The sequence below is a fragment of the Labeo rohita genome, chromosome 8 (assembly GCF_022985175.1).
Source record: "Labeo rohita strain BAU-BD-2019 chromosome 8, IGBB_LRoh.1.0, whole genome shotgun sequence".
NCBI lineage: Eukaryota > Metazoa > Chordata > Actinopteri > Cypriniformes > Cyprinidae > Labeo > Labeo rohita.
Genome location: NC_066876.1, coordinates 8,326,239 through 8,350,906, shown reverse-complemented (window position 1 = coordinate 8,350,906; position 24,668 = coordinate 8,326,239). Strand labels below are relative to the sequence as shown.

The following is a 24,668-nucleotide window of genomic DNA, read 5'->3' as shown; positions in this document are numbered from 1 at the left end:
CACTCAAGTTATTAAATTTAAAACAGAAACTAAGATATTTAAGAGAAAATAGTTTTTAATTAACTCAATTAAACAAATTCAAGGGTATAAATGGAATAAAATCATTTTCTCAGAGAAGTAAAAATATTAATCCAATACAATATGTTTGACAGACAACGAGTTCTTCCATGATGTACATATGGGAAGTATTTCCTCTTGACAGTCACTATGTAATATGCAGATGGTACAAGGCAATTTTTGCTTCACTAAGACCTGAAAAATAAAGCTGACATCAATTATTCAATCGCTTTTAAAAATGCAATTAGTGTTGTCATGTCAGACTGCAACAACTTATGAAATAGATCTTGCAGAGCTGGTAACATTAGCTTTCACATACTTGCGTAGAGAATGGTTTAGGGCTAAAAACAAGTGGCTGGTCATTTTAGAAGTCATTCAGACAGTCTTTTCCTGTCTACCTGACTATATGCCAATAGTCTCAACCCTGCTATGTGAGACTAAGTCACATCTGCTAGCAGAATACAGGTCAATGAGAAAACCAGAAACATAAACCACACCTGAACAGAACATTCCAGCATTTCAGCATTTCCAGAACCGCACAAGACACTGAAATGACTCCTACGTCTAAAAAAAACAAAACTGATAATCACATTATATGGAACAACAAACCCATACAGCATACAGAACAAACACCATCCACAGTCACAAACTCATGATGTTGTGCTGCACATTTGACATACAGCTTAAAGGTCAGACTGGGTCAATAAACTGCATTTCTACTGAAAGTCTAGTGCAAAGCCCATGTTCATCTGGGAGATATATGAACTTCCAATATTTACAGTACAGCCGCTCGGTCACTCAGAACGACCCCCGGCGGTGAAGCTCATGGTCAAAACCCACCGCAGGGAAATAAAGACTCACATTACACAAACTATCAGTGGTGGAACCAACACAAAACATTCCAGCACATAAAAGATCGACAGCTTGTGTAGGACAGTCGCCAAACGACAGGGGAGACTTTACTGAATCACTGAAACAAACCCAAAAAAAGTTGTGGTCAGAATTATTAGCACCCTTGGTAAATATGAGCTAACAAGGCTGTGAAAACAAATCTGCATGGTTTATACTTTTGATCTTTCACTCAAAAACTTCACAAAAACCTTTAATTGAAGCCAAACAATCAGAAGTGAAGCAAAAAACCCCACATGAAATAAATGTTTTTCTCCAATTCACATTATTAAGAGTAAAATTTCCATTTTTTTTAGCACATCACGGTGACAATGAATGTGAAACTGTCTTGGCATTACTTAAGGTAACACAAAGATGTGCAGTCAAACATTGCTAAGCTTCACAAATTAGAAAGTAGCTGTAAGAAAAGAACTAAAGCTTTGAAAATTCAATTTTCACCATCAGGGCAGTAATTAAAGGGACAGTTCACCCAAAAATTAAAATTACCCCATGATTTGCTCACCCTCAAGCCATTCTAGGTGTATATGACTTTCTTCTTTCAGACGAATACAGAGTTATATTAACAAATGTCCTGGCTCTTCCAAGCTTTATAATGGCAGTGAATGGGTGTTGAGACTTTGAAGTCCAATAAAGTGCATCCATCCATCATAAAAAGCATTCCACACAGTTCCAAGGGGTTAATAAAGGCCTTCTGAAGAAAAATATTCCATATTTAAAACTAAAGAATATGCACGCAAGAACCAATTTTTGTCTCGTCTTGACTTATATTGAAATCCTCCGACATTTTTCTTGGCCAATATTGATACCAATCCAACACCAACACAGTTTCTTTTTTTTTTTATTATTATTGTACAATTTCAATACTTCAAGGTGTGTTGACCTGATCACTCTAATGAACATAGACAACTTCATTATAAAAAAAAATAACAAACAAATACATAATCATAATCCATGACAAAAATACTTTCGTAAACTACGTTAGTGGATAATTCAGAAGTGATCGCTTCACGATTTTATCAGGATTCTTTGTTGGTTTTACTATTTTGCAAGTTGTCTGAGCAGTACAGCCATACTAATTTCCCTTTTTTAAAAACAAGTCCTTTCAAGGTAACAAAGTATAAAATAAAAAAAAAGAATGGCAGATATTTAGGACAAAATGAATGAAGATAAAAATCTTTAAAAAACAAAACACAAATAAAACAAACAGTGCTTTATTTTTCAGGTACAGATGGTGTATTTAAGCAGTAGCATTTAAGAAATTGAATTAACTAACATAAAAAGTAAAACACTATATACTTATACACATGGGCGGCATTTGACTCTTGATTCGGGGGGGCAAGAAAAAAAAAAAAGGGGGGGGAGGGTGGTGTTCGGGCCAATTTGCACATCATAGTTCAGACCCGGGACGGTCTTTGGGCCTGTTTTACGCTGCTTCTTATTTTTATTTTTTAGACATCCACCAAATATGGTGATGGAAAAATCCACACTGGTGGAAACAACACCAGACTTTACCTTTGCTTTCACTTTCAAGACCGGCTCGAAAGGCGTTTAGTGTCTCCGTCAGCGAGCGTGCCTTCAGCGCAGCTGGAACAGTTCCATTCAAGCGCACGCAATAGGCTAAAGCTTGCCGCAAAGCACTGGCAAAAGTTATTACATGAATGTGTCAGGGGGAAATAGTAAGGAGATTTTTTAATTATTCATTAATAAACTAGTGTTTTCTGAGTCAGTGTCGCAAGGATGAAGTTGCCGATCCTGACTCACCATCTCCTCTTTGGGATGCGCCTTTAGAGAGAAATGCATCTTTACAGATTACATAATGAAAGAGTTTATGTTTTCGATTTTGCTTTATTTCGTTAAGTTATAGTATATATGTATCATATCTGTGAGGTATGTATTCGCTGAGTTTTGGTTCATTTTTGTGTTGATATTGTGAGCGTACACAAATAAAAGTAGACCCTTTACAGTTTGGAATGATGCATTATTCTTACTTTTATCTGCAAAAATGACAGAATATTTAAAACGGTTTCCACTGAAAAAAAAAATGCAAGTGATCGCGCTGGCGCCTCCATACTCTGCAAAGCGGCTTTAGCTTGCACTCTCCGCACAAATGACTGGAAATGCGCTTAATAGCACACATTTATCTAGGTTTAACGTTTAAACTAACATTGTTTTATACTTTAACTGTTTTATATCTATAGTTATTTTATTTTAGGCAAGTCGTGATGATTTGAGAAGGCAAAATTGATCCAACAAACTATGATCAGTCTTCCACTGGCCACTTTCAGCATATAATCCATCATAAATATGCAGATGTCATCCCGAAACATTGCACCGTATAAAACGAACATTTCATACAAATTCTGAACGGATTATAGCTTAGTAAGTGCGCAAAGCTCACTCACTTTATTATGACGTAATAATACTCATCGATATCGACTGATATGAAAAAAATTACTGTGAAATTTTTTTTGCCCATATCGACCAGCCCTATTTCTTGAGGAAAACATTTTAGTAATGTTCTCCATATAGTGGACTTCAATGGTGCCCCAAAGTTTAAACTTCCAAAATGTAGTTAAATGCAGCTTCAAAAGGCTCTAAACAATCCCAGCCGAGGAAAAAGGGTCTTATCTAGCGAAACGATCTGTTATTTTCAAAACAAATCAACAATTTATATACTTTTTAATCTCAAACACTCATCTTGTCTAGCTCTGCGAAGCGCATGCATAGTCTGTGTAATCCAGGTCAACACAGTTAGTGTATGTCAACAAACTTGCGTCTTGCTTTCTTCTCCAAATTCAAAATGCTACATCGCTGGGATTGTTTAGAGCAGTTTGAAGCTGCATTTAAACTGCATTTTGGAAGTTTAAACTTGGAGGCACCATTAAAGTCCACTATATTGAGATAATTCCTGAATTTTTTCCTCAGGAAACACAATTTGTTATCAACTGAAGAAAGACAGACATGAACATCTTGGATGACAAGGGGCAGACTAAATTATCTGTAAAAAATTTTTCTGGAAGTGAACTTTTCCTTTCCTTTCCTTTTTTTTTCTCATCTCAGTTCATCGCGATCTCACGAGTTGTGTTATGCGCTTAGTTAGTCCTGAGATGATTCACGAGCGCAAAAGTGCACTAGAAAAAAAAAATGATCTGGCGCTTCCAGAGGTGAGTGAATTCTGACAAACTAAAACGCTTCTCATTGGCCATTGCGTTCAAGAAATCAGCAGATATGTCTGCATTCCTCAGTGCTGCAAAAACACGTTGCATAAACACATTGTATAGTTTATCAGACCTTCAGTTGCTTTTGCTTTCGTTTGAGGGTATTTAGCACCGTCTAGTACCTCCATACAACCCGGCCTGGGCATGGCAAGCCGCTCCAGTTGCAGTGATTAAAGTTCTTCAGTCAAGAGCAGTGGATGATTTTTCTCTTTTTGTTTTGTTGTTTTATTAAAATTAAAAGAATAGTTCACCCGAAAATAAAACATTTGGTCATCGGTCAATTCTGTCATAGTGTTTTATTTTTATACTAGGGCTGTCAACGATCTTATTTTGTGTTTAGCACAAAAAAAGAAATTAATATAGGTTTAGAACAACATGTACGTGAATAAATAATGACAGAATTATCATTTTGGGGAGAACTATCCCTTTAATGAAAAGCGGCAGCATGTTTAGTACTGTCGCTTTAAGAACTGCACGCATCTAATAAACAGGCACGCATCCGTTTTTCTCTCAATTGTTTACTTTCACTTTAGACATAAGCAACTGTGTTTATATGCAAACCTTGTGTGTTTTGACAGTATTATCAGACATCATACATACTTTAGTTCAGTAACTAGGAGCTATTTGACAGGATTTTAATGTGCACACACTTCAGGTGTACTCACACTGGAACAGCACGCACATGAAATGTTTAACTGGAGGACTTTAAAGGAAAAACGTACTTCTGTGATTGTGAATAAGTGCAGTGTCCCTCTACCACTGAGTTAACACTGATCAACGCACCCTAGTGTTTTGTTTTGCTTTCTGCACTTCCACTTCACCACTTTTCATCAGAAATTACACTTACGTCCTATGTCATCTGCTGGAACGCCACTCTCTTGTGAATGCACATAAGACAGAGGAAGCTAGAAATTAGAGTTTATAGAGTTTTAAATATGGATATTTGTCTTACACAAATGCATTGATTCACTTCAGAAGGCCTTTATTAACTTCCGGAAGCTGTGTGGAGCACTTTTTATGATGGATGGATGCCCTTTACTGGACTTCAAACTCTCAACACCCATTCACTGCCATTATAAAGCTTGAAAGAGCCGGGACATTTTTTAATATAACTCTGACTGTATTTGTCTGAAAGAAGAAAGTCATATACACCTAGGATGGCTTGAGGATGAGTAAATCATGGGGTAATTTTCATTTTTGGGTGTACTGTCTGTTTAAGAAGTTTGATTCAACAGGAAATGTTACAAATCTGCCTGGAAGAGGACATGTGTCTGTACTGTCCTAATGCACAATGAGGAGGAGTGTTTTAGTGGCCAAATACTCTCTAAGGATCACAGCTGGAGAACTGCAGAAATTAACTGAATCTTGGAGTCAGAGAGCCTCAGAAAAGTTATCAAACTACATCACCACACGTTTTTGGGAGGGTTTCAAAAAAATCCTCTGCTCTCATTCAAAAAGGACTGAATTCTATAGCCAGATGAAACTAAAAAAAGTGAGCTTTTTGGCATACATGTGATGGGCTGAAAGGCATTAATGTAGTTCACTTCCAGAACAAAAATTTACAGATAATGTACTCACCCCTTTGTCATTCAAGATGTTCATGTCTGTGTTTCTTCAGTCATAAAGAAATAATGTTTCTTCATAGGGCTGAGCGATAATTCGATAACGATAATTATCGCGATATAATTTTCCTCGATAAAACGATATGAAGAGTTCGATAAATGTTCAATATAATTTTTATGTGCCAAAAGCGGAACTAAACAGTGCTCATTTGAATCGCGCCTCACGGACAGTTTAACCACTCGGACCAAAGTTCAAAACGCACTCAAACCTAGCATGTTCAGCTGCCGCACGCCTACATTTGAAATAACGAACTTGAGCGCGCAAAAGACGCGATATGCGAATGGCTCCGTCACGCGAGTACTAAGCAGCGCTGTGAGATCCAGTGTGAAACACTTGAATTCAGCAATGAACACAAAAGACTCTGTGATTCAAACTAGTTAAAAGCTGTGTGCAACGAGACAGTCAGAAGGCTTTTCAATCTACACATCGCCATCATTTACCATGGATTTACTGTAGTAACACTCACTGCACCATGGTATTGTGGCAGCAATGTGGGATATTCACATTGAATTTTATTACAGAAGTAATGGTATATAATTATAGTATGTGTGTATTTGTGATCAAGCTATAGCATGTGTGTATTTATACTGAATGTTTTTAGACTACTGTTTTTCATACAAATACGCTATCTATAAAACCATGTAGTTATATTTTTTTATTTATATGTGGTTTTAAATGTATGCTTGCTACTATGGGAGACCAATGCTTAATTAAAAAAAAAAAAAATGGGTCAGAATAAATGTAACCATATAAAACTGAGGTTGCTACAATTTTTACAGCTGTTACTGATTGATAATGAACAAAAATTTACCTCCGCATCTGCTCAGAGACAAAAAAAATAGATATTATTATTATTATCATTAGCATTATCAGACAACCCAAACTTGTTTCTTGATTTAAAACAATATAACTCATTAGAAACATGCAGAAATTAATTTTTCTATTTCAGATAATTATTTTGTTAAGGAAAATTAATGGTCTGGTTTCTACAACTTCCACTTTGGAGAAAAATCTGTCTTTAAACTTGAAAGAAAAAGATTTGACATTCATGGTGATAATTATTGATATCGACTGATATGAAAAAAATTACTGTGAAATTTTTTTTGCCCATATCGACCAGCCCTATTTCTTGAGGAAAACATTTTAGTAATGTTCTCCATATAGTGGACTTCAATGGTGCCCCAAAGTTTAAACTTCCAAAATGTAGTTAAATGCAGCTTCAAAAGGCTCTAAACAATCCCAGCCGAGGAAAAAGGGTCTTATCTAGCGAAACGATCTGTTATTTTCAAAACAAATCAACAATTTATATACTTTTTAATCTCAAACACTCATCTTGTCTAGCTCTGCGAAGCGCATGCACAGTCTGTGTAATCCGGGTCAACACAGTTAGTGTATGTCAACAAACTTGCGTCTTGCTTTCTTCTCCAAATTCAAAATGCTACATCGCTGGGATTGTTTAGAGCAGTTTGAAGCTGCATTTAAACTGCATTTTGGAAGTTTAAACTTGGAGGCACCATTAAAGTCCACTATATTGAGATAATTCCTGAAAGTTTTCCTCAGGAAACACAATTTGTTATCAACTGAAGAAAGACAGACATGAACATCTTGGATGACAAGGGGGAGACTAAATTATCTGTAAAAAATTTTCTGGAAGTGAACTTTTCCTTTAAATACATTGCTGTATCTTGCATCCCACTGGAGGTCCTGGACATCTAGCAAACAGCAACAGATTAAAAAAACAAATAAATAAATCAAAAGCTTCTGCAATGGCCATCCCAGTTCCTTGACCTGAATCGAGAATTATGAGCAGGAAATTATATGCTACAAAAAAGTAGGATATGCCCAATTTAAAGGTGTTAACTGCCACATAGTTGTCTATACTTCCTTTATGGGGTGAGAACTTTTGAACTTTCTGCTCTCAAGCCTCACAGAGACAGAAGAAGCCAGGACAGGAGGAGGATGGTATTCTATACAGCGTGTCTATACATGCAGACCTAAACCTCCCTCTCCGTCTCCACCGCACACTTCCTCCTGAAAACAGTGACAGCGTCAAACACTCCCCTTTTCCTCGGGCCACGGAAATACTTCTAATGGGGCTCCTGAAAGTGTAAATTAAGAGGGGGAAACAGTGCTCACGACAGCAAAATGCCATGCGTACGTGCACTCACTCAAAGGGGGTTTGTGGAGCATTTAGAGGCGTCTGGTACAGGCAAGGCAAGAATCACTAATACTATTGCTCATTCTTAACGATAAGGATTACGTTTTCTGCACTTAACTCCCGCACCATTCAAGCTACAGACATGAATCATACCTCAAATCGTGCAGATTGAGGAGAGGTGTGCTACCACTATTGTAAAATAATAATACAGTGGGGAAAATCTTATAGACAATGGAAAAAGGACAGAGATTTTACCATTTAATTAAAAAAGTGATTTCTTTACAGTATGATAATGAGAATTGGTAGATGCCTTTTTGTCATAAAAAGGGTCCTAAATAAAGTAACATTTTATTTACACAAAAACAGGGTTAATATTGTTAACTAAAACTAAAATTATCAAAAAATAAAAGGCTGAATTTAAAAGCTGAATTAAATTCAATTAAATTATTAGATGAAACATAAAATGAGAGAAATGAGAAATGTTGCCTCTGCAACTAGCCTAAATAAGTTGAAGCTAACTAACTGAAAATAACTAAACCTAAACCAAACTTACAAGGCAAATTAAACCTCATATCAAAACTCAAATAAAAATGGAAATTACTTGAAACTAAAATTATCAGAAAATAAAAGGCTGAATTTAAAAGCTAAAAATGTAAATTAAATAATTAAATGAAACATTTAAAATGAAATTAAATGAGAAATGTTGCCTCTGCAATAAACCGTAATAGCTATATTTAAAAACGAAACTCAAATAAAATCAGCAATTCAAAAGGCTGAATTCAAAAGGTGAAATGAAATTAAATTAAATTAAATTAAATTAATATTAGATGAAACTTATATAATGAACAAAAATGAGAAATGTTACCTCTGCACCTAGCCTACATAAGTCGAAGCTAAAACTAACTAAAAATAACCAAACCTAAACTAAACTTACAAGACAAATTATCAAAACTCAAATAAGAATGGTAATTACTTAAAACTAAGATTATCAAAAAATAAGAAAGACTGAATTTAAAAGGGGAAATTAAATTAAATTAAATTAAATTAAATTAAATTAAATTAAATAAAATTAAATAAATAATATAATATAATATAATATACGCTGAAGTTAAAACAAACTGAAATTAACTAAAACTGAACCAAACCTACAAGAAAAATTAAACCGTAATAGCAATTTTTCAAAACAAAACTCAATAAAAATGGCAATTACTTAAAACTAAAATTATCAAAAAGGCTTAATTTAAAAGCTGAAATTAAATTATAAAATAAAATAAAATAAAATAAAATTTAAAGGCAATTACTTAAAACTAAAACAATGAAAATCTGCATTCAAAAACTAAAATAAAATATTAATATTAGATGAAAAAGATTTATCATTTTAACTAACTGAAATATAAAAATCAAAATATTAACAGAAACTATAATAGTTTATAAATAACATTACGCATATGCAATACATAATTCCTTTGTTTTGATTTGAGGATAAAATGTGACCAGTTTATGAAAACTCACTTTAAAATATAGCACATCAGCCAAGATTTTACAATAATTGTGTGCTGCTTTTTGTCTTCTCATATTTTGAAAGCTATCCGTTGCAGCAGACAGCTTTGTGAAGATTCTTGAAAATTTCTCCTTTTGCGTTCCACGAAAGAAAGAAAATCATAAACATCTGGAATGGCATGAGCATGAGTAAACGATTGGGTCATTTTAGGTCATTTTGGGTTGCAATACTCCATGAAGAGAGCAGATGAGGTTCAGTTTTCACTCATCAGTTGCAGAATTGCATTGCTCTGGAGCTCCAAGAAGAAACGGCCACGGCAGAGGATCAGAGCCCGGGCCAAGCTTTCAGTCTGAACGGTCCAAGAAAGCTGCAGAGCCATCTGGCACAGGCTCACACACACTGGCAGAGTGGCAGCCACAAAAACACATGGGGGCTTCCACCCACTCACCAAACACACCCATATATACACACAACAAACCAAATATCAACATTCACCAAACGTTTCCAAATACATACTGATTTCGTGCCAACATAATCTCTCACAGAAAGCTAATTCCAAAAATCTCTTTTTGGCACACAAACACGCCAAATACACTTACTTCTACACACGCCGATCACGAGCCAAGCTTCATATTTACTCACACACCTAAGAAACCCTCAAATGCACAGAAAGCAAACTCCAAAAACCCACATTCACCAAACAAACATGCCAAATACTCTTACTAGCGCACAGATCACAAGCCAAATACCCACATTCACACACACCACAGAGAGGACTGTATAAACAAAGCCTTTCCAGGTTTTTAATGACCTGATATGCTCGAAGAATTGAGCGTGTGCGTGCGTAATGAACTTCACTCTTACTTGTTCTCATTACTGGCATCATATCGAGGCATGGGATCCATGTCATTACCGTTCACATCATAACTGGCCTCGTTATCCTGCAAACAGATCAAAAGGAAGAAACAGACACATGAGATCGTGGTCACATGTGGATTTGTCCGTCCATTACGTGAATGTGCCAGTTAGGACGCTTAAAGGGAGAGTTCACCCAAAAATGAAAATTACCCCATGATTTAATCACCCTCAAGCCATCCTAGCCAGAGCTCTACGCTTACTTTTCTTTTTAGGAGCACAGTCAAAATTGTAGAAGCACCTTCTAATCAATAATCAAAAAATCTAATCAAAAATGAGCCTTCCCATTACAAGATGATATTTGACTCCGTAAGGTGATTTACAGGGGAATTTTGTTTTTACCTTTGTAATGGCATTTTTCAAACTTTATTAAAAGTATGTCATCTTTCAAGTAAATTTTTTTATTATTATATTTAAGCTTAAATGTCTAATTAAAACAACAGATTAAAAACAGGTAGAATAAGAATTAGTTAATTAATAAAATTAATTTGTACTACAGAGGTGGCATGGAAGAACTCAAAAGTGGCTTGTAGGTGTATTTTCATATGTTTAATGAGGCTCAGAGGTGGCATGAGTGCAATCAAATTCATAAATTCATGTTGAGATTTTGAAAACAGAAAATTTAATTAACTGAAAAGATACTTTAAAAATTAAACTAAAACTGCCAGTAGGTGGTGGCAAGTCACTGATTTAATTACTGAATCATTCATTCATTTGATTCGTTCGAATGGCTGATTCATTCAGGAATAAAGCAAGTGACTGTCTTAATGAATGTGAAATTGAATCATTGACTCACTAGATTTGTTTAAAAATGCACGTTCATTCAAACGAAACAGCGCTGTGTTCGAATGGGGATGTGCAGCGGCTCAGTTGTGACTTGTTTCAGACTATTTTTGAGAATGAAACAGAGCAAAATCAGGCAATAGTGTTATAGTCAGACAATGTAAGTCACTTAATATTAACTTATTGTTAATTGAACCGTTGTATTAAATCATTGTCACATTTACAAACTCCCTTAAAAATTATTACAATCTGTCACTCATCTTAGTTCTTCGAAATCTCCCCTTAGCGCAAACACAAATATGCTGATTGGGTCAGTCGCACTGGTGCTCCTAAATATTTTTTTTTTCATAGTCGCACGTAGTAGTTTTCAGTCACAAATGCGACTGAAATGGTCGTGCTGTAGAGCCCTTCTAGGTGTATATGACTTTCTTCTTTCAGTACAATACAATCTGAGTCATATTAAAAAATGTCCTGGCTCTTCCAAGCTTTATAATGCCAGTAAATAGCTGTTGAGATTACGAAGTCCAATAAAGTGCATCTATGCATCATAAAAGTGCTCTACACACCTCTGTGAGGTTGATAAAGGCCTTCTGAATTGAATAGAAGAAAACTATCCATATTAAAAACTTTATAAACCATAATCTCCAGCTTCCGCTAACTGTTATATGAACATTCACAAGAGAGTTGTGTTCCAGTGAATGACACTGGACGTAGGCGAACGCGGAAGCACAGAGAAGAGAGCAAAACAAAACACAAGTCATAAATTAGAAGTATAAAACAAGGATTTGTAAAGAAAAACGTCAGAGGATTTTAATATAAGGCCTAGAGGATACTGGTTTTCCTTCACTGTAAACAAAACTTGGTTCTCACGAGACTAGCATATTCTTACAGAAGCTTACAAAACAAGAACAAAACAGAAGCTTTTTTTACACAAACACATTCATTTGCTTCAGAAGTGCTTTATTAACACCCTGGAGCTGTGTGAAGTACTTTTTATGATTGATAAAGGGCAGTTTCTTAGGCTTCAAAATCTCAACAGCCATTCACTGCCATTATAAAGCTTGGAAGAGCCAGGACATTTTTTAATAGAACTCTGATTGTATTCATCTTTTGGACTTGTGAACAGTTGAATTTGGAGTAAAGGGGAAATGTAATTTCAGGACAGAGCTTATATAAACACAAAAACATCAGCCAATATACAAACAGCCTCAGCCCTGGTGCTCTGGTTTTGTTCACTTGCTTTGATCCAAGACCTAGTTTTAGTTTATTAAGGCAACATGGGTGTGCTCAAATATTATAAAAGGTACCAAAGGTGGTCTTATTATTGGAAGACACCAATATTAACGTCATTGAATTTTTGTCAGAGTTCATTGCTGTCAGCTGTTTGTGGATTCCATTAAAATGAATGACAAGGGTGTAAACTATATCCTACTTGCCCTATGATTTTCCTATTGATGCGGAAAAAACAGACAGAATCACGGAATCCAGTCATAAAAACGGAATTTACTTATTATTGCGGAATGTCACGGAATTTGTCAAAGTTTAAATGAATTAAGTAGGTCATTACACTTTAATCAAACCGCAATATGGACTAGTATCTGTAAATATTATGCCGCAAAAATACCATTTAAATGTGAATCCTGCATGTTCTGCATGTCTCTGTTTTAATGAATGGAGCAGGCGAGCGGTTTTGTTTACTACACACACTGAAGCGCGTGACGCTCGCGGTGATTTCAGCGTCTGTCGTCTCACTAAATGAAGACATAAATACATGAACGTATCTGCTGAGAGTCACTTCATTAGCATTTGACCGTTCCATTTTAGGAAAACCAGCGTTATATCACACACACAGAAATAAAGGTAGACACGGCGACCTGTCAAAATAAAAGTCTGGTTTAACTTGAAGGCATAGTGCCAGATATATATTACTATTATTACTACTACTACTAAAATTAATCAAACATTATTTTTTAGGGTATAATCACACAACATTTCTTCCATGTTTTAATTTTAATAGTAAATTCCCCTTTGTTTGCCAAAAAAAGCTTAATTTTCAATAATTAAAAGATAAATGACATTAATGTTTCAAATGATAACCAGAACATTTTAAACAAACAAAAAAAAAAAAAAACAAAAAAAAAAAAAAAAAAAAAAAAACTTTCATTTAAGAATAAATTTGAATATATGAAGTATTCAAATTCAAATATTCAAATAATCAGACATGCTAAAACACAGAATTTGATAACAAAAAAACATATGGTTAGAAAAAATAAAACATTTCATAGGGCCCTAAACATGTCATTTTTGTTAATCCTTTATTAAACTGATGTGAAATTGTATAAGTTTCATGATTTTAATTAATTAGACATGCTCTTTGATTAATAAAATTTAAATTTAACCATTAAAAAGGAGTTGAAAAAAATTAAAACGGGAAAAAACGGAATACAGAAAAATTAAAACGGAAAAAAAGGAATTTGGAAAAAAATAAAATGGAATTTGGGAAAAAATAAAACGGATTTCATAGGGCCCCATAAATTGCCTGTGACTTCTCCTATAAAACAGGTGCAAACTCCAAAAATAAATGAATCCAAAATGAATGTTTGATGCCAAACATGTGGAAAATTAGCTGATATTCTCTTCATTCATTAAAAGATAAGCTGTTTTCCCACAAAAGTAGTTTATTCAGCGTAGTGAAGCGTCACCTCCACTGACATTCATTCAAGAAAATCAGCCTCTGATCTCCTTCCCTGTGTACTAGAGCGTTACGCTCTTTTTTTTTTTTTTTTTTTTTTTTTTTTTTTTGCTAACCTCCTTGGAAGCTTGCCTTAATGCAGCTTTGATCATACTGATAACTTGTTTTAGCCAAGCTCTAAGGCAGTATCACATATATTGCAGAATACACTGCATCAAGCTCAATGAGGAAAAATTCAAGATTTCAGATGAGACGAGAGAAAATACTCAGAATAATTCAGTATGCAATATGTGTTTTTATGCTTTAGAGTAATGTGACATCATCTTAGCATCATGTTAATACTAACTCAATGGATGTCCTTTTCATTTCTAAGGATCTCAGAAGTCTTCATAGTAGGTTAAACCTTTTTTGTGGTCAATGAAAACTACATTAAATATAATTTTTACATTCCCATCTTTACGAACAGCAAAAGAGACCAGAAGCATTACTTTTCTTAAATTTAAGAAGATAATAAAACACAAAGTATAGTAAATGTATGTTTTTTTTTAAATCACCTAAGAAACGTACAATGGTGTCTTAGTGCCAAAAAAACCCCCCAAAACTAAGATTACAAGATTAAAGTTGTAATATTTCGAGAATAAAGTCTAAATAACGAGAATAAAGTTGAAATATTATGAGAATAAAGTTGAAATACTACAAGAATAAAGTTTAAATAATTCAAGAAAAAAGTTGAAATGTTTCAAAAATTAAATTGTAGAAATTAAAGTTACAATATTTTAAGAGTATAGCCTATATTGCGCATGCATATGGCCCAGATTGGGAGCACCGGGAGAAGTTGACGGGCCACCGGAATTTATTTGGATATCGCTACATCTGAGCGGCCGCATCATCTTACTGGGATGAGGAAGAGTCAATTTTAAGCACTCACGGAAACAGCTTACTATCAAGAATATGATATTTATTAACAGACTGAACAGGAACAACTTTTTTTCTTAACATCAGCTCACACACTCAATCGACATTCCTTCGGGGGGTGCCGTAGCTCTCTTATTTAACCCTTTTTATTACCACAAATATATGTGAGATTATTAGCAGAAATCATACCATGTGTTATACTTCAACTGCATTCGTTATTTGTAGTGCGCCAGCCCCCCCAATAGCAATAAACTTTGTGCTTTTGGTACTTTAAATATAAAACAAAGTCTCAGCTTTCAACAGCATTTTTATAGCAAAATACAAACTATGTGTCTTACAATAATATGTTTTTCAAGCTCAAGCTAATGTGACGTGACAGATTGCTGTATTCATGTGAATCAGTTCATTAAATTTTACTGTTTTCTTCATAATCGCAATAATTTTGTGTTTTGTTGCTTTTAATGTAACCCAGCTCAGCTTTTAAATTCTGTCAATTCTATCACAAAACACAAATTATAAATGTGTTTATTTCAAGTTTACAGCAAGATATAAAAGTGGAGGAACATCAGAAGGCATGAAAAAAAAAAAAAAAAAAAAAAAAAAACAGTACAGCCTAATTTAATGAAACGAATGTCTCATTATTGTAATCAGACAGATGATTGACTTACATGCCACTTAAACGAAGCAAATACAGTCACACCACATAAAAGAAAATGTGAAAAACACATTACTGTAAAACATTGTTTGATTTTGCTATAAAACTGACAGATATTGTAAAATGAGGCTTTGAAATATCTCTCAGTGCTCCCAAACCAGGCCATCTGCGTGTGCAATAGGCTACAATATACTGTCAAAATATTATAACTTTAATCCTGTAATTGCTATGAATTTTTGGAATTTCAACTTTATTCTCAAAACACTTCGACTTTCCAACCTTCGCACAATTTTAGACTTTATTCTCATAATTTTTACTTTATTCTTAAAATATTTTGACTTCATTCTCATAGCATTTCGACTTTATTCTCAAAATATTATGAATTTAATCTTGTAATCTTACATTTTTTTGTTATTTTTTAATGTAGCACTAAAACTGTGTCGTAGAAATGCAATTGTAAAGCAGTGCATTGGACTACAAAAACATTTTTTTTTGAAAAACAATGCAATGTGCTCAACCCGACCTACCATTTCTATTGCAACAATTTTTTTTATATTTTAGAATGTAGAGTTTTACTAGGGCTTTAATCGACAAGTAAACTGAAAGCGAAATTCAGAACCTCTAACTGACGTATTTTTTCCATGTCGGTTATTTCATTTTTTTAATCCTGTTAATACTTTCCCACTACAAGTGTAGTCAGACATGTGCGACCTTTGTGCTCACATCTTTTGCAGCATCTCGTGAATGGCGCATTTAGATGCTATGTCAAGAATTTAAAAATTTAAACATATCAATGTCAGTTCCAAAACAGTGGACCAATGAGACTACCACGGAGTCGGTTTTTGTTTAAAGTAGCAGGTTGGCATGGCAACTTTTGTATTTGAAGGCAACATGGCGGAGTAGACATTCTGTGCTGCGCTTTTTTAAAAAACATTCCTGATTACGTGTTCTGTGTGAATGGCCAGTATGACCCTAGAGGAAATATTTGAGCATATAGAGTGACAAGACAAGATCGCTGAGAGGCAGATCACATGCAACAGCTAGTGTGCGTCAGACTGACATCTATAACTATGAGAGCAAAAAACAAAATAAAATAAAATAAAATAAAATAAATAATCATTCATTAATTGTAATCGTGGTAAAATGTTCAATTAATCAAGATTTTGATTTAAGGTCATATCATCCAATCCTAAGTTTTACACAAATTTTGACATGTAATTTTTGACAAATTTTTGAAAAATGTAACTACTATTAAGTATTTAATGCAAAGTTTGCAGTATGCAAGAATTACATTCTAAAAAAACAGTCATACACAGAGACACACTTACATAGTTCTGTATGAGATCTGGGTGGTTCCTCTCGATGCCGTCATCCAGAATGGTAACCACCACATCCTTCCCCGTATAGCCTCTCTTCCACGCGCCCACGATATTCATGTCTGACTGACAGTTATGGATATTATCATTACAGTGCTGCAAAGACAGAGACAAAAGAGGGCATGAAAATCTATTTAGGTGAAGAGTAACATACTGTAATGCTCACATTTCTGTTCAAAAGTTGCTGCTGTTGCAAACTAACACTTTTATTGAGCAAGGACGAATTAAATTGTTCAAAAGTAAGAGCAAAGACATTAATAGTGTTACAAAATATTTAAAATGCAAAGAAATGCAGTTCTTTTAAACTCTATAGTCAACAAATGATCCTGAAAAAGCCATTTTCAATACTGATAATGATAATAAATGTTTCTTGAGCAACAAATCAGCATATTAGAATAATTTCACAGAATCACAGAAATAAATTACATTTTTAAGAAAACATTCAAATATAAAACACTTCTTTTAAATTACAAAAATATTTCACAATTTTACTACATTTTTGATCAAATAAATACAGCTTTGGTGAACATAAGAGACTTCTTTCAAAACCCCCAAACCTTTGAACGGAAATGTACATGGAAGCATTTTTTGGTTTGCAAATGCAAAGAAAATTTGGGTCTTCTGGTTATTATATAAAAAAATGACTCAGATAGAGAAAAGGGTGGATTCGATCCCACATCTCCCACGTTTACCACAGCGCAATGTGTCTGCAACATGCACGCTAAACCCAAGGCCACAGCCATAGTAAAATCTGCCTATTTTTGGTGCTTTAAACTCCCAAGCACATGGTGACAAGCTAACATTATTTTTAGAACATATCTTTGTAAATGACTGCATCTTTCCTCATGCATCTCAAACACTGTTATTACATGTGTCACACGGAACCAAATGTACAGTTTCACTGGGCCTAGAGTTGGAATTAGACCCCATCCTGGAAAGTCAAGTTTATTTGCTCCCAAAGTACAACTCGCAGGTCAACAAGAGAAACCTGAGCCAAATGGACGCATTCAGGTCAAAGTATTAATGTTATCTGAGCCATATTAACCATTGACAGAGCTGTAACAACCCATTAGAGAACAAGCGCTTAGTTCACTCTCGCCGTTTCGGCGAAGCTATAAATACGGCCGTAGACAGAAAGTGATGACAACAATTGCTATGTGTGCTATGACTCAAGGTTTCAGCCGCAGCCAAAGTGCAACCTTTCGGGCAAATCTGAATAGCTGTTTACCACGTAAAAAAAAAAAAAAGCGCAAGGATGTCTTCACATTCCCTACGTGCTGATGTACCACACCATAGACTCTCGTGAGCCGAGGAACATGACAGCTATGAAAACAAGAGCCTGTTTGTACAATTACCTCACAGAAAATGTCGTTATGTTAGAGCCTACAAAAGTTCAACGCATCTCTCTGGGTGGTTTTCACATGTAGAAACTCGGCTAATCTAGAGTGACAGGCAGCGTTTCCTTTGAGCGAAATTTAAACTGACAAATTGGTTTAAGTTAAAAACACCAAAGTTTTACTAGCTGCCATTGCGTTTTAGTGTAAAGACGTTTTGAAAAGCAGGAAATTGGCTTGGTTTTACATTTAACTAACACAACATGATGCACTGTCTTTAATGAATGCATTCGCAATGCACTTCAACTCAATTATGGGCTGTACTGCTGACTTAAAGAGAATATTCAGCTGCAAATAACATGTGACGTGACTTGATTTTATTTGAATCTGAGGTTAGTCTATGATGTCATTGAATAATAATATCATCATATCTCAAAGTTTCTTCCTTGCTGATATCACCTTTCCATTGATCACTGTAGGATTGATAAGGGGCAAAGGATAATATGCACTGTGAAAAATGGTTTACAAATAAATTGAACAAAACAATTCTCCATTGTCTATGTGCTTTTTCTAACATTAGCAAAAAAAGTTGTTTCTGAGAAAGTAAATACATTTTGATGACAGAATACAAACATGACTTTTTAGTTTCAGAATAAGATGTGCTTGATGATTCATTCACTGTTAGACCTTGGTTAAGGACTCAAGAGTTGAACAACTCTATAACGCCCCATTTTTTTTTTGCAGTAAAGTAGAGAATGACGTAAACCATTTTTAATGATAGAAACTCACAAGAATAATGCACAGCATGGTAACTATGAATACTCACTATGTACCACATACTGCTCCATTTAGCATCATTGAAGTAAATGGAACTGGACTGGGCCATACTGGACTGTACAGGACCAGGATATGAGGGTTTAATAATATAATCTCGCTTTGTTCTCCTCTTCACGACCTGCTGTTGCACCCACTCCACCTGAGACAGAATGAGAAGAGATCCTTTAGGAACTGGCAAACACCAACATCTTTTCATGACATTCATTTTCTTTAACATTCGTCTGTTTAAATGAATGATGGCTCATTTTTTATTTATAAAAATCAGCATGAATTAAAGGCATAAACACTATGATGTAAACAGACTGTGCACTTTCCAAACCCGTAAGACCTTCATTCACCTGTGGCACACAAATTATGATTCTTTTATGAAATCTGAGAGCTTTCTGACCCTGTACAGACAGCAACACAACTGAAACGTTCAAGGCCCAGAAAGGTAGTAAGGACATTGTTAAAACAGTCCATGTGACATCAGTGGTTCATCCGTAATTTCATGAAGCTACAAAATTACTTTTTGTGTGCGAAGAAAAGAAACATAATGAAAAATAAAAATCTTTGTAGCTTCATAAAATTAAGGTTGACGTCACATGGACTATTTAACAATGTCCTTACTTCCGTTCTGGGCCTTAAACATGGTAGTTGTGTTGCTGTCTATGCAGGGTCAGAAAGCTCTTGGATTTCATCAAAAAACGTAATTTAAACTTAATTTGTGTTCTGAAGATGAACAAAGATCTTACATGTTTGGAAGCACATCAGTGTGAGTAATTAATAACAAAATTTTCATTTTAGGTGAACTGTCCCTTTAAGTATCTTTCCCTTAGTTATACAATAATGAGAATGATGCCAATGAATTTCTTGGGAATTTTTGAGAAGTATGCTTAATTATGAAGAAAGTCCTGTCACAATGCAAAATTTTGTAATAATATATATTGCTAACTTTCCTCAGGCACAGTATCACACCTTAATATTTTCTTTTTAACGTTGTGAAATACACATGTATAGACAGGCTTCATTCATGTAGTTCGCAAACATGCTTGACTTAAATTATATGGCTAAAAAAAAAAAAAAAAAAAAATCATGAATTTATCATTTCATTTTAGGGCTGCAACGATTCCTCGATTCTATTCGAGTATTTAACTTTTAACAATCCTGTCGAGTAATCAGCAAAATACCGAAAGTGGCGCGTTCCACATATTAAACCCTTTTTTAAAATTTATAAAGCATAATGCTATTAAGAATTCAAAAATGCCATGATTCAATTAAATTAATATATGCGATGCAGATTTAATATATGTGCTTTAAATAATAAATGCGTGGAAGTCCATTCACAGTAAACGCTGCTACACAAACTGTTATTATTTACATGTGTGGAGCGTCTCAAACTCCATTTCTGCATGCTGTTGTGAGTTTGAGTTTATTATAATGTTCATCTGGGAACGCAACGTGCGATATCGAGTTTTCAAAATAAAAGTTTAAACTCTGACTCTGAGTTTACACGTTTTGATGTCCACATATTCGAGAAATTACAGTGGCTTTAGCTTTTAGTGGCTGTATTATAAATAAACGGCCAAATATTAAAGATTAAGCAGACATTTGAATTAAATGTTGTTGAGTCAATATTAAACAAGGATTAGATCGCGCTGTAAAGTTTAAAAACAATCGTAGGGCCGTTGGCCCCTCTGTAGTAATTTGTTATAATGAAGAATGTACATTAGCTCTATTGTTTATAATGCATTATGTATTTTAACAGTTTTGTTCAATAAAACCATATTATTACTTGCTTTTGATACTTTATTTGAACTAATTATTATTGCCTCATTGCAATTATATATGTATTTTAAGTCATTTTAAAGGCAATTGTTCACTTAGGTCTATTTTTATTACTAAAAAAAATAATTATAATTATCCGATTACTTGATTAATCGTCGGAATAAATGAATAATTGGAATAATTATTATTTATTAACCCTCATGTCTTTTCAAATCTGTGTTTTTCTGTCCTCCTCCAAATAAAAAATGCAAACGGTTATGAGACGCCAGTGATTTTCGGCGTCACTGATGACAAACTTAAAAAGTCACTTCTTGAGATGCCAGATTTCTAAATATACCAGTGTGAATGCGATTTCAAAGCTAAAGGTGGTTTAAAGGTGCTTTTTGTCATTTAGCTGAAAGGAATAGAGCAGCGTGAGCATTCTGCTAAGTATTTTCTTTTTTGTTCCACCGAAGAATGACAATCAAATGTGTTATGAATGACACAGTGATTAAAAGATGACATCATTTTAATTTTTTGGCTAAACAAAACACAACACAGAACAACACCTTGAGGTTTGCACCATGTTAACCCAACCTCCTTTTCAAGATTATTGACGAATACACAAAGCGTTGTTCACGAACAGAACAGTTTACTTGCTTTGCGTTGCGCAACAGTTGTTTTGAATACACTGCGAGTTCTAGTCATCGATGAGCAAGATCAGGAGTCCATATAGACCATAGAACACACAGGTGTGGGGTTGTCATAGTGACAGCCTGACCTTTGGCTCCATGGAGATGAAGCTGTGTGTGCCTCTGCTGAAAAGCGTCGACCTTTTTATCGTCCGGCTGTGGAAGAAATGGTAGTAGTCCTTCAGATCACCAATCTATGGGAACGACACACAGAGCTGTCATTTAAGCCATTGCAACATCAACATTTCTACATTATATAAGCACATCGCAAAATAACAGGTTGCAAAACGAGAACCCAAACATGTTGTCATAGCACGCAACCATAAAAAGCATATCAGGGCATGGACGTCTAATATGTAACAATATTGGTATGAATAAATAGGAAAGAGCTATAGCAACGTTCACCACAGGCACGCTGGAACCGGCGTGCATCATTAATTATTTAGCATGTCATTGACTGGAAGATTGGATTCTTAAGAGGCTGTATCACTTTCCACTGAACAGATTCATCCGACAAGTGCAATAACACCAGGCAGCCATGACACATTCTCCACAGACTACTGTACTCCATAGGGATACAGAAGTCTGCCATTAAAAACAATGACGTTTGAAGTCAGTGATAAGCTTTGCCAGTTTACAATCAATCAAATGGTGCTTATAAGACGATGTAGGAAACTTCTGGGCTCATGAAGAGCATCTCATACTTTCTTTTTGCTCACGAGCTCTACAACTGGCTCCTAAGGCAATCTCACATTCCTGGATCCTATAGCAGATTCCCACAGGAGGACACGAGTCTGATGAGTTGCAAAGTACAGGAGGACTCTGGACGTGACAAGCTTGCGGTTGAGGAAGGACCTCTTTGCTGGCACAATAAGGACAGATGAGCGATAAGATAGCATTTGTGAAATCAGAGACGGAACACGGTCGCAGTGAAATCTCTAACCGCATGGCAGATCTGAGGTCTGACACACAGGATTGCTGAAGCACAGAGCGAAGTTTAATGCTCCACCATAAACTTACATTAACCTGTTATTTGTTTAAATGCACCAGCATAATTTTTACCACCAAAGCACTAACTGGACAGAGAAACATATGATTAAACTAAATTATTATGAGGACTCTGAGACCAAACATAATGCAGCTCTTCAGTTATACAAAACTTGGCTTGACTCAATGGCAAACGGGTGCGTTATATGTCATTTTTAATATGAAGTGTTCTAAGCGTTCTAAGAACTTAATTAGAACATATGAAACGTTAAAAATGTAACAATTTCAGCATGTTACAGTAAATGTTACATGTCATAAATTCTGCCGAAGCCAAGACTTTCGTTTCTAAGTTATTATTTTATAATACAAGAGCGCACCTAAAAATTATTTGCAGATAAAAAATAGCAGATATATTCACTAACACGCAGTAAAGTTTCAAAAACACCTGTTGTTGTTGGGAGTCAGCAGAGAGCTGTTTGTTCACTGGCTTTTACTCTGAGAACTGGGTATTCTTGAGCTAAAAACGAGTCTTCAGACAGGTTAATGAAGATTGAAGTCTTGAGAACGTGAATTTAGCAGTCTGAACTATCACAAGACAACTCTGTGAAACTTACGTGTAAAGCTTTCAGCTTTGACGTTTGAACTTCAATCAAAGTGATAACACAGTTGAACTGAGGGGAAAGAGCCCTGGACAGCAAATGCGATGGAATAACACACGTGAAACGCTTGAAAACATGTTTGTGCAGGACTTACGTACCTGGCCCAGGTTTCTATACCCATATTTATTGGCGATATGGTCCGCTTGCTCAGGTCCGCCGGCTATCCGAACAGCCCAGTGGTTGGTGTAAATCCGAGCTTTGCACGGAGAAGACGAGAAAAAAACCAAGCACAGCGAAACCAGGACGCACGGGAGGCTGTTCAAAACCATCTTTCGCCCTCTCTCTCTCGCCTCGACTCTCCCCAGCACCCCCGGTTTAGGAAAACAACCAAACTTCGTCTCGCCGTTCAGCGGGGATTCTCATAGAAGTGTCGCTTGAGCTCCACATATACTCAGCAGAGGGTGAGCGCAGGATTTAAACTGGATACGAGCCTCCGAACGCTTCAGCCTGCAGCGCATCGGCCGCACACACTCCGACGCCACGGACAGAGAGACGCAAGAGTCTGTTTGCACAGCTTTGGCTTGATTTGTTCTCTCAAGACAGTGCCGTTACTTCTGCCTTTTTTTGTAAAGTGGAGATATGGCTCTAGCGCCTCCCTCAAATAACTACAGAGAGAGTCGAGAGAGTACGGACAACGAGCCGTGTGGGGTTACCGGGGCTCCGCAGGGTCTTAAAGACACACCGCGTTCCGTCAGGAAAGATCCGGCTGCGTTGTCACATTTATCAAAGCCATGAGATTCCCGGAGTCTTCTTTTGAGAGTGATGCTTACAAAGTATTACATTGGGTAACTTGTATATTTATAGAGAATCACGTCAGCGTTAACAGCGGTGGCCAGTCAAGTATTAACAGCAGTTTTTTTCTGGTCGTCAAATTTGATTGGTCATGGAGTGCTTAAATTTAATACAATGGCACTGGATGTTTTATCCACACCAACAATGAATTTCGAAAAAAAAGAGTCAGAATTGTGAGATGTAAACTCATAATCCTGGGCGGAAACATTTAATTGCAAACTAATAGAACTGTGACATGTATTTAAAAAAAGTCAGAATTTTGAGATATAAACTCAGAATTCTGGAAATAAAATAGAATTGTGAGATGAAAACGAATTCTGGAAAAAACAGAACTGTGAGACATACTTGTATTTCAAAGACAAAAAATGTCAGAATTGTGAGATGTATAATTCTGGTGGAAAAAAAGAATTGTGAGATGTAAACTTATAATTCTGAAAAAAAAAATAGAACTGTAAGATGTACTCAAAAAAAGTCAAAATTATAAGATGTATAATTCTGGAAAAAATAGATATGTAAAATGTAAACTCATAGTCTCAAAATAGAATTGTGAGATGTAAACTCAGTTCTGAAAAAAAAAGAGAACTGTGAGATGCACTCGTAATTCAAAGAAAAAATTCAAAATGTTAGATGTATAATTCTGGAAAAACAGAATTGTAATATGTAAACTCATAATTCTGGAAAAAATAGAACTGTAAGATACACTCATTATTAAAGTAAAAAGTCAGAATTGTGAGATGTATAATTCTGGAAAAAATAGAATTCTGAGATGAAAATTAATTCTGAAAAAAATAAAATAAAACTGCGGGATGTACTCATAAT

At 35.2% G+C, this 24,668-nt stretch overlaps 1 protein-coding gene across 3 annotated transcripts in view; it reads right to left on the bottom strand.

Moving 5' to 3' along the window:
• The window catches only part of pcsk5b (proprotein convertase subtilisin/kexin type 5b), an 81,425-nt gene extending 57,611 nt beyond the window's left edge, over nucleotides 1-23,814 (bottom strand). The window contains exons 1-5 of one of the 3 annotated variants that reach the window (XM_051117069.1): nucleotides 23,156-23,814; nucleotides 21,501-21,605; nucleotides 18,963-19,112; nucleotides 16,755-16,898; nucleotides 10,331-10,407 (exon numbers count right to left, since the gene is read on the bottom strand). In XM_051117069.1, coding sequence (XP_050973026.1) covers nucleotides 10,331-10,407; nucleotides 16,755-16,898; nucleotides 18,963-19,112; nucleotides 21,501-21,605; nucleotides 23,156-23,326 — 647 coding nt within the window. In that variant the 5' untranslated portion in view covers nucleotides 23,327-23,814. The remainder of the gene's footprint in view (nucleotides 1-10,330; nucleotides 10,408-16,754; nucleotides 16,899-18,962; nucleotides 19,113-21,500; nucleotides 21,606-23,155) is intronic. The other 2 variants (XM_051117071.1, XM_051117070.1) reach the window with 2 other exon arrangements.
• Between the last annotated feature and the right edge of the window lie 854 nt (nucleotides 23,815-24,668).